Below are 16066 nucleotides of genomic sequence, written 5' to 3'. Positions count from 1 at the left end.
GGGGCTGGCGGGAGGGGCGGGTCACCCCCACTTTGCTGAGGGCGTTGTCCCCGGCCGGGGCAGCAGCGGCCCCAGAGCGGAGGGTGCTGCCCCTACCCCGCACGGGACAAGCGGAGACCAAGTCGGCGCCGGGGTCTCCGCTTGGCCCCTGTGGGGCTGCCCCGGGGAAGCTGGAGCCCGGCAGCCGCCCCTCTCCCCCGCCGCCCGGCGAGTCCCCGCGCGGCACTCACATGTGGGGGTTCCGCTTGAAGGCGTTGTTAAGGTCCTTCACCACCCGCTGCACCAGCACCGCCACCTCCTCCGGAGACTCGGCCATCTTCGGCCCCTGCCGCCGAGCGAGGCTGGGCGAAAGCGCTTCCGGGTCGGCGGCCTAGCGAGGAGGAACGAGCCGCTCCCTGGCAACGGCGGCCACCCCGGCCGGGCGGCGGCAGCAGCAGGACAGGCCGGCTCGCCGCGCTCAGCCAGGTTACCCCCCTCCCTGCGCCCTTCCGCCCCGCGCGTCGTCGCCTCCCGGCTCCAACGGCCGTAATCGGAGCCACGAGGCTTGAAAAGAGCCGCGGAACCGCCTGGGCTCTTCCGCCAACCGCCCTGATCCTGCGGCCCCCCCCCCCCGGGTGTGCCGAGCGTGTCTGGGGTGGAGCTCGCCCTTGCACCAGCCTAACACCGCAATCGCACAGACAAGGACATGTGGCGGCTTGACGCGGGGATCCGGAGGAGACGGTTACCTGAGAGGATGAGGCCTTATGTAGCTTGTTCCGACAATTAAAAACCAAATCCTATGCCTCCTCCGAAGGAGGGGTGTGGCGCACCTTGCAGCCCCTGCCCTGTAAACATCTATGTGCTTATGTTTGCAAACATGAGTAGTCCCATCTAAATCGGTGGGATAGCTCGCGTGGGTACGGTTAATGTGCACAAGCATAAGCGTTTGCAGCAGGCCCCCTAACTCTTGTAACGCCTGCTTCGTGCGTGCTGGGTTTTGTTCCACACGCAGGCTTGTGACTTTGGGTCTTCTTCCCCAAGCTGTTTAAAGGAGGCTTGAGGAGAATCTTAGATACATAATCGGCAAACATCTTCGTCACTAAACTGAGACCCTTCTGAAAATGCCCCTAAAATTAGTTCAAAATATGACTTGGCTGGTCTATTTTGCTGACTTTAAATGCCCCTGATTATGCTTCTAGTTGAGAATTCTTTTAAATAGCTACTCAGCGGTTCTCAAACTGGCCTAGGACTCAAAAGTGGGTCACCACCCTGTTTTAATGGGGTCGCCAGGGTTGGCATTAGACTTGCTGGGGCCAAAGCCCAGTCCCACTGCCCCGGGGCCAAAGAAGCCTAGGGGCTTCAGCCCTGGGTGGCAATGCTGAGGGTACAGTCTCCCCCACCTGGGGCTGAAGATCAGGCTTTGGCTTTCCCCTGTCCCCCTGCCTGGGGCAGTGGGGTTCAGGCAGGCTTAGGCTTTAGTTCCCTCTCCCCCACCCCTTTGGGTCGTGTAGTAATTTTTGTTGTCAGAAGGCGGTTGCAATGCAATGAAGTTTGAGAACCTCTGAGCTAGATAAATCTGTCACTTTAAAATCTTTCTTAGGATATCAAATAATATTTGTAATCTTTCTTTTTTTTTTAAAGTTTGACAATGAAGTTTATTTTCCTATTTTATTCTTAACTTGGAAAATATGAAATATTTTATTGAGAGGTAATAGAAACAAAGGAGTGCCTTTTGTTTACTTCTCTGTGGGCTGTAGTGATATAAATTGGATTGCAGATCACCTGATTTTTGTGTCAACAGCTTATATTGGCATCGCAATGACATTTACTCAAGGAAGGAATTCATAGGTTTCTGTAGTAAAAGATATTGAAAATACTAGCAGGTTTATGAAAAAAGAGAAAACCTGTTAATTTTTATAGGATAGAATCTTAATACTGTATATATGCTATGGAAGACATCACCAGAAGGCAACGTTACTGTTGGACTTGTTCTGTGCATGACAGACTCAGAATTTGAACTCTCTTCTTGCTGGCCCTGTCCATTAAATATTAAAGGGGCAGGATTTTCTATGGTGTTTTGTCTCTGTTCTTTTTTAAATTTTTGTACTTCAAAAATATTTTATGATTTTTTTTTCTGTTCAAGGCATGGTGTAAGCAACACTAAGCATTACTTTACCCGTGGTCACTTTGCATGCAGTTCCCATACAATCCATCTTCTCTGTAAGTACAATGTTGAAAAATGTTATAAATTGCATGCATGAAAGTAATGTTGAATACCTAAAACATTATAATAAAACATATCCTAAACCTAAACCCTACATTTTAAAAAAGTCTCAAAAATATAAATCATTATCCAAAACACAAACCAGAAAAACCAATTTGGTATACATAGGTAAAAAATATTATCACAAAACAGCCAAATAGTGTGAGTTCTGGCGTTCTTAATAAGTAGTCACAGACAAACTTTCTTTACTCCAAGATTTTCATTGGCAAAAACAATTTCCATAGGCAAACAAAAACCACGCAATAAACAAGCAAACTTACACTACCACAGGCATACCAGATGTCATGTTTCAGCCTACTTTTTATTGCCTCTCCAAAAATCTTAGGCTTAAGTGTTGTCATTTTCTGAATTTGAGAATATGTCATTAATATTAATATAAAAGGCATATAAACTTGCTCTTTAATGTAGTTCATTTTCACCTCCTGGTCATTTATCCTCTTGTTGCCTTGAGCTGTGTTACATTCCAGGTCATCCTTCCACTACAGGATACAAGTAACTCGTATTTAGAGTTATTCAGATCCTGAGAGAGGACATTTGGGCCCTGGCATGAATCAGTTTCACACCTGATATACAATTCTGACTGCATTGTCCACTTGGAGTTGAGATCACTTGTGACTAAACTTAATTCCCTTCCTTTTCTGCTGGTGTTCAATGGTCAGTCCAGTTGCTCACTCAAGTCAGTAACCCATACAGGTCAGGCATACACACAGACACTATGGGCTGCCCTATTTTGGAACTCCAAAAATATTCTTAAATGCCAGGACCTGATCCTGCAAACACACGCTTAAAGTTAAGCATGTGTGAATAATCCTATTGCCTTCAAGTTAAAGTGAAACAAGTGCATAAGTATTTACAGGACTAAGGCATTAGGTGTAATGTGCACATAAGAACTTTTAACACAGTTTAATATGCTTTACATTTAAAGCTTTGGTTACTGTTGTTTTAAAATAATTAACTGTTTTTTCCCTTCCCTTCAGTTCTTTTTTTGTCATACAAACGAGCAACAGCCATGTTAATGTGCACTTGCTCATTTATATGTAAAACTAGCAATTTATACATTTGTTGTTCTAATATCCAATCTAATCCCTAAAACATAAGGACTAAACTGTGCCCCCCGATATACACGTATATCTCCCATGGACTTCAGAGAGAGTTATACTCACTTATCTGAGGGCTAGAACTTGGCTTTAAATGAAGATTTTAACCTTAACTCTACACCACAAATTGTATTTTGTTGTCATTTTCCAAAAATTATAACTTACTACTCTTATGTATCCTGTAATGACTAAAATTGAATGTTATGATAAAGAGGACTAAAGTTTAATTTAATCATTTGAAAGCTTGTAATGTCGTCGTCATCATCCTCTTCATCCTCACCATCACCACCACCAAGGCGACCTGGTAGACCCACCATATATTCCCCGTCAGAAAAAAAAAGGAGGAGAAAGAGTCTAGAGAGAAAAAGGGCTCAATCAAGGATATGTATAAGAGAACAAATAGGAAGATGGATGTCACTTAGGGAAACGCTTAATGTCTTCTCACATGCTGAAGTTGCCAAGTTTTTGCTAGACTTGTAAGTAATTCAGATGTCCTATATATTAAATATTGTCATCTAAAGAGAAATGTGAATTTTATTCTGATTGGTTTCTTTTTGATACTTTCATCTTATTTTGTAATATAGATATGACAATTATGAAAACCGAGATGTGTGCAAGGAATCGGAAGTGAAAATACAGGCAGTGGATGGAAACTCAACATTAAATGCAGAAGAGGATGTGCCAGAGACCTCTTTAACAGCAGGCACCGAAAGGTGACTTAAAATCCTTTTTAAATTTTTTTCTCTCCGTTTTTTCCTTGAAATTGTGTAAAAATAAAAAAGAATTGTCAGTGAAATAACTCCCATTCATGTGATCATTCCTCTAGGCCAGGGGGTCCCAAACTTAGTTTGGAGCTGGTTCAGGGTAAGCCCCTGGCGGGCCGTGAGAGGCTTTGTTTACCTCAGCGTCCACAGGTATGGCCACTTGCAGCTCCCAGTGGCCACAGTTCGCCATTTCCGGCCAATGGGAGCTGCAGGAAGCCGTGGCCTGGCCCGGCCCATGCTGCTTCCCTCAGCTCCCATTGGCTGGGAATGGCAAACTGCGGCCACTGGGAGCTGCGAACGGCCGTACCTGTGAATGCTCAGGTAAACAAAGCATCTCGCAGCCCGTTAGGGGCTTACCCTGAACCAGCCCCGAACCAAGTTTGGGAACCCCTGCTCTAGGCCATGGTGCCACCCACCTCGTGGGGCTGCTTTCTTGTGGGCCAAAGCTAGGTTGATGTATATGTGAGTGGTCAGAATTAGGATCTTAGTCCTGCAAGACACTGAGCAACCTAAACTGTAGGATGAGTCCTCTCAATTTCCTTGTAAGCTGAGAGTGCTTACAGGTCGGAGTCTCTAATTTGTACTAATGCAGCCTATGGATAAAGATTCATACAGCACTGTGAAGATGCAAATAATTACATAAGTACTGAGCATTAGGGTCCTTTTTCTTCTCTCCCACATCTCTAATCTCTCCGTAACTCTCCCTTCTCCATCACTTCCCTAGCAAAATGCCACAGAAGGCCACCAGGCCTCCCTGGAATTCCATCCTTGATCTTAGATAATTAGTCCATTCTGCTGTGTCTTCCAAAAAAGTGGAGGTTGCTCTATCCTTTGCAGTAGGCCTCAACTCAGTAGGACATTTTGCGTGAGAAGAAGAGAAGGACTTTGCCTTCTATGACTCATGTAATTCTGGATAATGTGATATTATTAGTCCTGCCTCAGCACAGGGGGATGGGCAAGATGACCTCTTTTGGTCCCTTCCAGACCTACATTTCTATGATACTAGGAATTTTACATAATATTTTACAAATTTGAGTTAACTGTATGGAATTGCATAAATATTCTATATGCTAATTTTAATTTTCAAATAAGACAATGAAATTTAAAGGAGAGGTTATAAGTACACTGGGCAATAGCACATTTACATTCAGTGCAAAAGAGATCAGAATAAATTATCATTTTCTCACTTTTCAGTGATTGACCCACCTATCCCTCAAAGTATTTACGAATGGGACTTCTTTCGTGCATTAATTTACTACGTACAGTTCTCTTGTCCAAAACTTTAAAATCATGTGTGAATTCACTATGCAAAGTGTCTATACTAAAAGTTCAGTGTTTGTACAATTTGCATTGCAGAAATCCAGGGTTTCCCATCTGAAGGCAAGGTGGGTTTTTTGGATGGTTTGCTTTATTATTTTATATAATGAGATGATGATGTAAGTAGCTGAGAAACTTGCATCTTGATTATATGATATATCTATGGTTTGCTACAGGGTGAAGAATCTCAGGAATGTAGAATTTTATTTCCAAGGATACGCTACATTAAATGTTGCTTCTTTTGGCTAAATTTATTTAACAGATTGCCATGTGAAGATTTAGAGGAGGAATCAACAGACAGTTCAGGGGAGGAGTGTACTATTGATAATGAATATGACCTTTCTAAAAGGTAAGTAGTATTTTAAGATACTATATTGTTGAGTTATATTTGGTATAACAGTGTATTAAAACTGGAAGTACGAAATAAAATTTATATATGCTATTTGCCATCAATCTAAGTTGTTTGCTTCATTGTAAATGTCACACACCTTGTTAGTGACTTAGACTGGTCTGACTCATAATAATTTTTGCTTTCTAATTCTCATGCACTGAAGCTCTACAGGGTAGTGTTTTAATGTGTTCCCATTTAAATTTAAAAAAACTAATTCATTTTAGGCTTTCTAAAATCTTTTTTTTTTTCCTTCTACATTTACCTTTTTAAAAAAACAGCAACACCTGAACCCAATTTTTTTCAGGGTCTAAATTACTCAGTGTGTCTTAATTCATGTGTTATATTTATAATGCATTCTAATTGTCTGTATTTGTTTAGTTTTTCTTCAGTTAAACACTTGAAAAATGTGTCTATAGCAGAGGATATATTGGGTATTACAGATGAATGTGATGATGGGTCACAAGGTGACTTTATAGAAACCTTCGAGGCGACAACTCATGATATGACTTTGGATGACACCCAGGATATTTCTCATGAAAAAATTCACATTGTTTATGAACGATCCCTTCTTCAACTAGCCAAAAAAATTGTTGTACCAAAATGTATGTTTTGTGCTGGTGAAGTTGATATTTCTGTACAGCCTGTTTCCTCCTGTGTGCATTTGATATGGGTGAGTAATATATCTTGTAAATCTCTCTCTCTCTCTCTCTCTCTCTCTCTCTCTCTCTCTCTCTCTCTCTCTCTCTCTCTCTCACACACTCACACACACACACTACTTCACAATATGTTAATAGTAGTTTAATTTTTTATGGTCCCGATCCTGCATTCAGATCCACATGGGGGGGAGGGATAGCTCAGTGGTTTGAGCATTGGCCTGCTAAACCCAGGGTTGTGAGTTCAATCCTTGAGGGGGCCATTTGTGGATCTGGGGCAAAATTTGGGGATTGGTCCTGCTTTGAGCAGGGGGTTGGACTAGATGACCTTCTGAGGTCCCTTCCAACCCTTATAGTTTATGTCTATGTGCAGAGCCCTGTGGAGTTTCACTGACTTAAATGAAACCCCATGGATCCTGCACAGTATCCTTTTGAAAATAATTACTTCCACAAAGGTCAGCCCACATGGGTCTGATTGCAGGAGTGAGACCTTAGTGCTTATTTTTAATATCCTCGTGCCTGTTTCTGCATATCCTAATTTGGTCAATAGTTCTCACTTGCTAAAGTAATCACGTTGAGCCCAATGGGGTTACTCAGATGAGTAAGGACTACTTACATAAGTAAAGGTGTACAGGCTAAGTCCCTATGTTTTCCGATGTGAGCTTTTCTATATCTTTTATTTTATCATATATCATACCCTATCATTGAGTGGACATACTTAAATAGGGTCCAAAATGTATATATTGTAAAGTCAAGCTTTCAAAAAACTGAAGACCAATAAAAATATTTCCAGAATAAAAAAAAAATGAAATAAGCAAATATTATCCCTGCAGTCTCTTTGAAACCTTGATGTTGTAACACTGAGAACTGGAAAGTGAAGGTGACTGTTTACAAGAAGCTAAACAAATTCATTGATTTTTTTTTTTTTATTGTTCCAGTTGAGAGACATGTAAACAGTAAATAAAAAGCATAAATAGTAATGAGTTCATTGGATTTCTAAAATTCTTTAATTTTTAAGGAGTTGATAGTAATATATGTAAGATTCTTTGTTATCAGTGTTTTGTTTTGTTTTTTAATTAAAAGTGCCCCTTAAAACTATCCATATAATTCTAGATCTAATTTTTAGTCTTGTGGCTTGTTGTAATGCAAACAATAAGGACACGGCCTCACTTATTTCTTTTTGTTTTATTCTTTTGCTTAACTTTCAACACGTCTAGAAATGTAGTGCAGGACATATAGCATTTGAATGGTCTTCTCAACCCTTGGTAAAAGGACAGACACATGCAGGAGACCTTGCTTTATCTGCTGCAATCATACTGTCAGGAAACAATTTCGGAAAAATTTCACAAATGGCAAACTTTATGAAGTTGACATTCGTAAGTGCAAGTACATTCTTCAGAATGCAGCGTCACTTTATTGTTCCAACTATAGAATCCTTCTGGTGTCGAATGAAGCAACACATTTTAGAGGAACTACATGGGAAGGAAGTAGTCATTATGGGTAAATAAAGCCTTTCAAAACTTACTTGTTTTTTGGATACCTCATCCAAATTTGTTCCTTGATTTTTTTTAAAATATTCTTAATACATTTATTAAAATAAGTAACCTTGGTTTTATTTCTCTCAGAATAAAACTTTTCTATTTAATTCTTAATGTGCAGGAGATGGACACATGGATGGCCCTGGCCACTCTGCACAGTATTGTGTATACTCATTCATGGATTTAGAAACTAAACAAATTTTAGCTATTGAAATAGTGGATAAACGCAAAACGCAACTGAACTCCCCATTTATGGAGAAGGAAGCCTTTCGAAGAGGATTACAAAAGTTGTTGGATGAACAGCTAATGGTCAAAGAAGTAGTTACTGATTCACACTCTCAAATCTCTGCTTTGATAAGTAATTATCATTCTTAACTTTTTATAAAGGCTCTACAAAACTCTGTAAGTTCAAGGCATACTGTTAGATAGTTTAGGCCCAACATTTGACTTTCCTGAAAAATCATCTCTTTGAAAATAGCTGCTGGATTTTCAATTTGTATTTTTAAAAAGAAATCCATTATACCAATCTCTGAAGAATTAAAACTGTGGTTCCATTTTTTTGTGTGACTAACACAAAAAGAATGTTTACTGATGTTGCTGTCCACTATTGGCTTCCAGTAGTTTACTACCTGGAGGTTAAATTTCTTCCCTCAGAACTGGGAATGCAACTCCCAGTGATGTCAGTTGGAATTGCCCATAGGTATCTGAAGAGAGAGTTTGGTTCTAGCAGCCCGGATTTTGCTTTAAACAAATAAGTAATTATTATTCGAATAAGTAGTCCCATTGACTTCCATAAGACTGTTTCTGAAGGAAAGGATTTCCAGCATTTGGACTTAACACTGTTCACAAAGCACTGCTGAACTAATCAGTGATAGTGCATAAACAAGGAAATAAAAACCAGCATTTTAATGTCAGACTGTTAAATATACAAGGTAGGAAGAATCAGTATTTGCCAGATAGGAAGGACATAAGGAAAGACACTTCACTTTCAAGTTTCTAAAAAAGTTTTGCTGGAGCTGGTTGAAAAATGGGGAGGCTTTCTTTGGAAATTTTTGATTTTTGGCAGAAATTCAAAAATTAAAAATGCTGCTGTACTGTCTCATGGGAGCTGTAGTTTGGGCTCCTCAAGTTCTCATTCTTCTCTATATACACATAGTCCGACCATTTCACCATCCTATGATGTACTGAGGTCTTCCTACTTGGAGAGAGGAAGTGGATGTATTATATCATAGTAGTATCTGGCCATGGTGCATCATGTGGTATGGCTGAAAGTGTGGCCCATACAAGAGAATGGGGACATGAGGCAACCTAAGTACATCTCCAAGGAGGCACTGCAGGAGCATTCATAAATCAAGATATTTTGGTTTTCAGCCGAAAAATTGAAATTTTCTGTGAGAAAAAAATTTAGTAAAAAATACAATTTTCTGTTGAAAAACATTTTTAACAGAAAGTTTTCAACCAGTTTTAAAACTCTGTAGTTGACAGTGTACTTTTAAGGCTTACTTCTGTATTACTTTTCTACTATACTACTTTAATTATGTAACTAGAATTTCAGCTTAGGCAGATAACACAAAGTATAATGTATTTCAAGCCATACATAAGGGTCAAATTAGGGCTGTCTATTTATCGCAGTTAACTCACGTGATTAACTCAAAAAATCATGATTAATTGCAGTTTTAATTGCACTATTAAACAATAGAATGTTTAATAGAATATAATTAAGCAATTGACATTTATTAAATATTTTGGAAGTTTTTCCACATTTTCAAATATTTTGTTTAAATTTAGAACACAGAATACAAAGTGTATAGTGCTCACTTTATATTATTATTTTTATTACAAATATTTGCACTGTAAAAATGATAAACAAAAGAAATAGTATTTTTCAGTTCACCTCATATATGTACCATAGTGCAGTCTCTATCGTGGAAGTATAACTTACAAATGTAGATTTTTTTTTTTTTTTTTTTGGTTACATAACTGCACTCAAAAACAAAACAATGTAAAACTTTAGAGCCTACAAGTCCACTCAGTCCTACTTCTTGTTCAGCCAATCACTAAGGCAAACAAGTTTGTTTACATTTACGGGAGCTAATGCTGCCCTCTTCTTATTTACAATGTCCCCTGAAAATGAGAACAGGTGTTCGCATGGCACTGTTGTAGCAGGCATTGCTAGGTATTTATGTGCCAAGTATGCTAAACATTCGTATGCCTCTTCATGCTTTGGATACTATTCCAGAGGACATGCTTCCATGCCGATGTTGCTCGTTTAAAAAAAAAAAAACATTAACTAAATTTGTGACTGAACTCCTTGAGGGAGAATTGTATGTCTCCTGCTCTGTTTTACCTACATTCTGCCATATATTTTGTGTTATGGCAGTCTTGGATGATGACCCTGCACATGTTGTTCGATTTAAGAACACTTTCACTTCAGATTTGACAAGATGGAAAGAAGGTACCAATGTGAGATTTCTAAAGATAGCTACAGCACTTGACCCAGGGTATAAGAATCTGAATTGCCTTCCAAAATCTGAGAGGGACGAGGTGTGGAGCATGTTTTCAGAAGTCTTAAAAGAGAACACTCAGATGTGGAAACTACAGAACCCAAACCACCAAAAATGAAAATCAACCTTTTGTTGGTGGTATCTGACTCAGATGATGAAAATGAATGTGCATCATTCCACGCTGCTTTGTATTGTTATTGGGCAGAACCCTTCATCAGCATGGAAGCATGTATTCTGGAATGGTGGGTGAAGCATGAAGGGACATATGAATCTTTACCGCATCCGGTACGTAAATATCTTGCAACACTGGCTACAACAGTGCCATGCGAACTCCTGTTCTCACTTTCAAGTGACATTGTAAACAAGAAGTGGGCAACATTATCTCCCACATGTAAACAAACTTCTTTGGATGATTGGCTGAACAAGAAGTAGGACTGATTGGAGTTCTAGGCTCTAAAGTTTTACATTGTTTTATTTTTGAGTGCAGTTATTTTTTTGTATACAATTCTACATTTGTAAGTTCAACTTTCATGATAAGAGATTGCACTACAGTACTTGTATGAGGTTAATTGAAAAATACTGTTTTTTTTCTTTTTTTACAGTACAAATATTTGTAATAAAAATAAATAAAGTGAGCACTGTACACTTTTTATTCTGTGTTGTAACTGAAATTAATATAGTTGAAAATGTAGAAAACATCCAAAAATATTTAAATAAATGGTATTCTATTATTGTTTAACAGAGTGATTAATCGTGATTAATTTTTTATAATCACTTGACAGCACTAGTCAAAATCCATCCAAAGGTTCTGGTGATGTAAATCTTGGAAAAATATCTTAAAATAGTTTGTTAAAGTTGTCAGAACCCCCAAGTGGAATAATAGGTCTAGCTTTTTTCTATAGATATGCCTACACTGCAAAAAAAAAAAGTGTGTTTGTTAGCTAACTCAGGTTAAAATAGCAGTGAAGGCACAGCAGCTTGGCTTTTAAATTTGGATTAGAAACTTAAATTCAAACTCAGGCTCACCTAGAAACTTGAACTTAAGTTATTAAAAAGCCATGTCTTCACTGCTGTTAGAACCCAAATTAATATTGCACTTTTTTTTTTTCCAGAGTAGACATGTCTTACATTTTTGGGGTACAGTATCTAATGCGGATGGAAATCTGTGATACCTCTAAAAATCACTAGAAGTGCTGACTCATGATAGAGTACTGATGCTTGTAAGTTGCAGGAGCTGTTATGTATAATTATGTAAACAATTTACAACAACCGTTCTTTTTACAATTAAGTTTTCATATTGCTATCCAAAAAGGACTGAAAACTAAATTCTATTTGCTTTTATTTTAAATGGCATTATAAAATGTACTTTTAAAAAATTATATACTTTTCTGCTATCAGACGTTTGTATTCAACAGGCTTCCGTTCTTAACATTGTGTATTATCCAGGTGTGTTAAACTGCTGTAGTGATCACTGAGCTTTAAATCAGTTGTCTTTTATATGCTCTGCCAATGTGCATTTGGGGATAATTCTGATAAATGAATTTGGAAAAAATAAAAGGTTTAATTTCACATAGGAGCTATGAATAAACTGAACAGCAATGAAAGATAAATCTAATTATTATGTATTTTTTTTAATCCACAGCAAAGAAATTCCCCTGTGTAATCCATTCATATGACATATGGGGTGGTGCCAAAAATCTTGGACATAAATTAATTGAGGTAACATTTCTCTGAGTACAGAATAACTATGTATTTTGTAGTTACTTGTAATGGTATAATACAATTTATCATAGTACATTCAAAACACAGTATTTGACTTAATATCTCAGGGGTTTGATAATAAGATATAGAGTCTTTAACAGGTTCAAATCCAGCCCAGGTCAGTTGTGGCAGAATGCTATCACTAATGGATATGTGGTCAGTTCTGTGAAATATGTATGATGATCTCAGTTAATTTCTATGGGACAGATCCTCAGCTGATGTAACTTGTCATAGCTCTATTGACTTTTAGTACCACTGAAGTCATTGGAGCTATGGCAATTTACATCAACTTAGGATCTGCCTCTCAGTATCCATAGCAGAAAAACCACCATAACTGATCCTAAGTGGCCTCCATTATCGCAGTCTCAGTATACCGGCAAAGAATGAATGGTCTGGAGATGAACTAATCTCTCATCATTAGAGGTGTTTTTTTCCACATCAGTCAGGCAATGTGGGAAAGCTTATATTTCCATTATCTGTGCTGTACTATTATTATGATAGTTTATATTATGGCATTGGCCATAATTTGTTAGGTGCTGTACAGAATACAGGAAGACACTCTCTCTGCCTACAGAAGTGTTTACTATATGTCATTTCAGTAGATAAGTAGAGGACACACACAGGCAAGCCATTTTGTTTTTAATAGTTATGCATGTCTTTATTTTTCAGGCTAGCAGACAGAAAGATTGTCGCCGTCTTTTACAATGGTGTTCAGATATTGTCAATTATTTCTGGTTTTGCTGCAAGGAAGCAAATTCATATGAAAAATTTATTGTAAGTTGTAATTTAGAGTTAAATTGTAATATTCCAATACAATATTTTACTGCAGTAAATTACATTTTATTATAATGGTTTCTTAACATTGTAGGGAATGTGGTGTGGCTTAGTTCATCATGTGGTCAATGAACATCAGTGGGCTAGTGGAAACGGCATCATTGAGGGACGGTGCAAACATGGTCCTCAAATGGATGAAAGAGAAAAGGAATGGCTAGAAAAGGGAAGCAAACCTCACACTGAAATGTGCAGAATAATTTTGGATAAAAAGTTTCTGAGAAACATCCCATACTTTCTACAGTTTAGGTATAACGAATTTGAATTGTGGATGTTAGGCTGTCTTTGTTTCCTCCAAATTATTCTCTTCCTTTCCTACTAAAAATGAATGTAGACTGTTTGCCAAAAAAGGTAGTTTTGCATATATACTAAATCATTCAAACTCTCATTTAGTAGTACTAAACCACGTAACACAGTTGAAGCTAAGTGAATTTTAAATGTAACAGTTGTAACTTGAGGAAAAGTTACTTGCAAATAAAAGAAAGTGTCTTTCTACACTTCATTAATATTTATGTGCAAGTTATATAGTGTCTTCCTGATAATTTTAGTAATGTGTTAAAGATGTTCTGAAAAACAAATCATATATTTATTTTTATAAAGATCCACATTTGATCTGGAACAGTTTCAGCAGCATGTGCATATGTATGCTCCCAAAAGTTTTGAATACACCTATCCAGTGTACAGAGCAAGATGTTTTTTGGCTGCTATTGATTACAATATGCATTTGAACCGGCAAACCATGCACAATCAACAGAATCAGTTAATGTAAGTCTGTCACTGCACTAATCTATTGTTTCTTTTTTTAGTTAATAGTTGCAGTTAATTGTCATTTGCTCTAAGAAATGAGCTTGTACTGTTACCTACAGCATTACACACACACTATTGACCAGATTTCTTGCTGAATTCAGGGGAGTTATGCCAGCAGAGAATTTGCTTTTTCGTATGTTAATACAAAGTTCAGGATTCTACATAATTTGCATGAGCGAGAGAGAGGGAACACACAGCTGGAGACTATTCAGCACTTGGACAAGTGTGCTCAAAAAGTACATGGTTCAGCCACAATTTCAGCCTGTAGTAGCTAGTATGAACCTATGATGCTCACTAAGAAGCTACAGAGAAGTAGTAAATGCAACCAGTTGCTTTTCCACCTCCCTCAGATGGTGTCTTTGTCGGTCAATTTTATGCTGTGTTTGGATCCCCTGCCCACCTCAATCACTCCTTTACTCAATAATTGCTCAGCTGCAGCACAGAGAACCTTTATAAGTTTGACTTTGGAGAATGACCTAAAATTAGTCTCCGAAAAGTCACTACACATAGGCCTCACTGAGTTGTGTGAGCATGAATACAAAGAGAGTGGGGGAATGGGGTATATGTGAATAATCTGCCTTGTATCATTTGATGTCAATCTTTTCCTCAGTGTAAATTGGTGAAGCTCCATTGACTTCAATTGTAAACAAAAGGATAGAGACTAATTACATTTTTGCAGGCTTTTAGGGGCTGATCTTGTAGCCCTTTTATTACACAAATTTCCCCACAGAAGTTAGTGTGTGAGTAGAGTTTGCAGGACTGAGGCCTTTAATTTATACATACTTATGGATGAAAACATGTATTTCTATAATTGTTATTATATTCAGCATTTTTTCTCCTAATAAAACATTTCTCCCCCTTTTTTATTTTTCTAATAGATACCGTAGAATTTACCATAGGAAATCTGGGAGATGGACCTTGGTACCCAAGAAAGAAAATAAGCATTATGTATATATTGATGACATAATGGAGGAGATATTTCAACGCCGTTTGGGGATATAGCAAGAGGTCCTGAAGACGAAACTTCTGAAACCAAATATTTCAAGACCGATTGCAAAATGAATTATACTAATTAGCCTCCTTTCACAATTAAAAAAAACCCAAACTTCTCCAGGCTTATATTTATTGGAATTACCTATGGTAATGCTTGGTTGTTTAGGAGGATATAGTTATTTAACCTTTTATTCTCGGGGAGTGGGAAGTAAACTATTTGTATCGGTATTAATATCCATTTCTCATGGGGCTGGTTTAATAGTCAAGTTATAATAACTTGCTAACCTTTTAATTGTGTGCCTGTGTGTACACACACACACACACACACACACACACTATAACTTTTTAATTTTGGGAACAATGTTTCTCAAAGATGAAAACTACTTTTTGATAAAAGTGATACGCACATTGTTTATGTATGATAAATTGTTTTCAGTATGAGTGATATAATGTCATAGATTACAAACTTTTGTATTTATTTCAAATAATCAGTGTCATTAAATAAAAAGGATACTGTTAGGTCTGTTGGGCCCAAAATTTCATTTACCTTAACACTGTAATAATTTTATAACGATTGTATGATTGTTTTCATTTTTGCATTGTTTTGCTAATATGTCATTAATCCTTACAATTCCTTTGTGGGTTTAGGTGTTATTCTACTATTGGGAAGCTGAGAAAGGAGTTAAGTGACTTGTCCAAGGTCACAGAGGGACTTGGTGTCAGAACTGGAGCAGTCTGTCAAGAATTCTTGGCTACCAGTCTGGAATTTATACCTTTTCTCTAATGTGGCAGTTTTTCAAGATTTAAATTCTGTGTTTTAAGTACTTCTTTTTGTATGTCTCTCTAAAAATATGTGATCTGCCTCTGTACATAGATGACATTAATTTTATCATAGTGTAATTTATTTAAGTTTTTAAAATTACTTATACAGGGCACGAGGCAGAGATGCTCAGGCAGCACATTTCTCATTTTGATTTTTCTATGAGCTAGTGCCGCATTAATATGAGGGTGGGCCCTTTCATAAATTTTAGTACACGTACATACATTTACTTAACATATTTTCTGTATATGAAACATGTTCTTTCCATATGGGTTTTGAGGCTATAATTGCGTGGTCAGCCTAGAAAGGATGTATTTGTTGGGCTTA

At 37.8% G+C, this 16066-nt stretch overlaps 2 protein-coding genes across 6 annotated transcripts in view; one reads left to right on the top strand and one right to left on the bottom strand.

Annotated features, from left to right (window-relative positions):
* The window catches only part of PTAR1 (protein prenyltransferase alpha subunit repeat containing 1), a 49415-nt gene extending 49068 nt beyond the window's left edge, over positions 1-347 (bottom strand). The window contains exon 1 of the mRNA XM_074953267.1: positions 231-347. Within this exon, the coding sequence (XP_074809368.1) occupies positions 231-316 (86 nt within the window). The 5' untranslated portion in view covers positions 317-347. The remainder of the gene's footprint in view (positions 1-230) is intronic.
* Positions 340-15509, top strand: LOC141987683 (uncharacterized). 5 transcript variants are annotated; one of them, XM_074953262.1, is made up of 13 exons: positions 340-465; positions 2123-2199; positions 3604-3836; positions 3945-4073; positions 5704-5790; positions 6211-6502; positions 7703-7985; positions 8145-8381; positions 12170-12246; positions 12958-13062; positions 13157-13368; positions 13720-13884; positions 14805-15509. In XM_074953262.1, exons 3-13 carry the CDS (start codon positions 3610-3612, stop codon positions 14926-14928), a joined length of 1938 nt encoding a protein of 645 aa, XP_074809363.1. In that variant the 5' UTR covers positions 340-465; positions 2123-2199; positions 3604-3609; the 3' UTR covers positions 14929-15509. The 5 variants fall into 5 exon arrangements, with proteins under 5 accessions (XP_074809363.1, XP_074809367.1, XP_074809366.1 ...); XM_074953265.1 differs by lacking the exon at positions 340-465 and adding an exon at positions 534-745; XM_074953263.1 differs by lacking the exon at positions 340-465 and adding an exon at positions 534-826.
* The last annotated feature ends 557 nt before the right edge of the window (positions 15510-16066 follow it).

The sequence above is a fragment of the Natator depressus genome, chromosome 5 (assembly GCF_965152275.1).
Source record: "Natator depressus isolate rNatDep1 chromosome 5, rNatDep2.hap1, whole genome shotgun sequence".
Classification (NCBI taxonomy): domain Eukaryota; kingdom Metazoa; phylum Chordata; order Testudines; family Cheloniidae; genus Natator; species Natator depressus.
This window is presented reverse-complemented; position numbering and strand designations above follow the sequence as displayed.

Coding starts and splice junctions, on each gene's coding strand:
- LOC141987683 (XM_074953262.1), top strand. CDS start 3,610: ATGTCGTCGTCATCATCCTCTTCATCCTCACCATCACCACCACCAAGG. Junction 5,791..6,210: donor GAATATGACCTTTCTAAAAG/GTAAGTAGTATT, acceptor GTATTTGTTTAG/TTTTTCTTCAGTTAAACACT. Junction 13,369..13,719: donor CCATACTTTCTACAGTTTAG/GTATAACGAATT, acceptor ATTTTTATAAAG/ATCCACATTTGATCTGGAAC.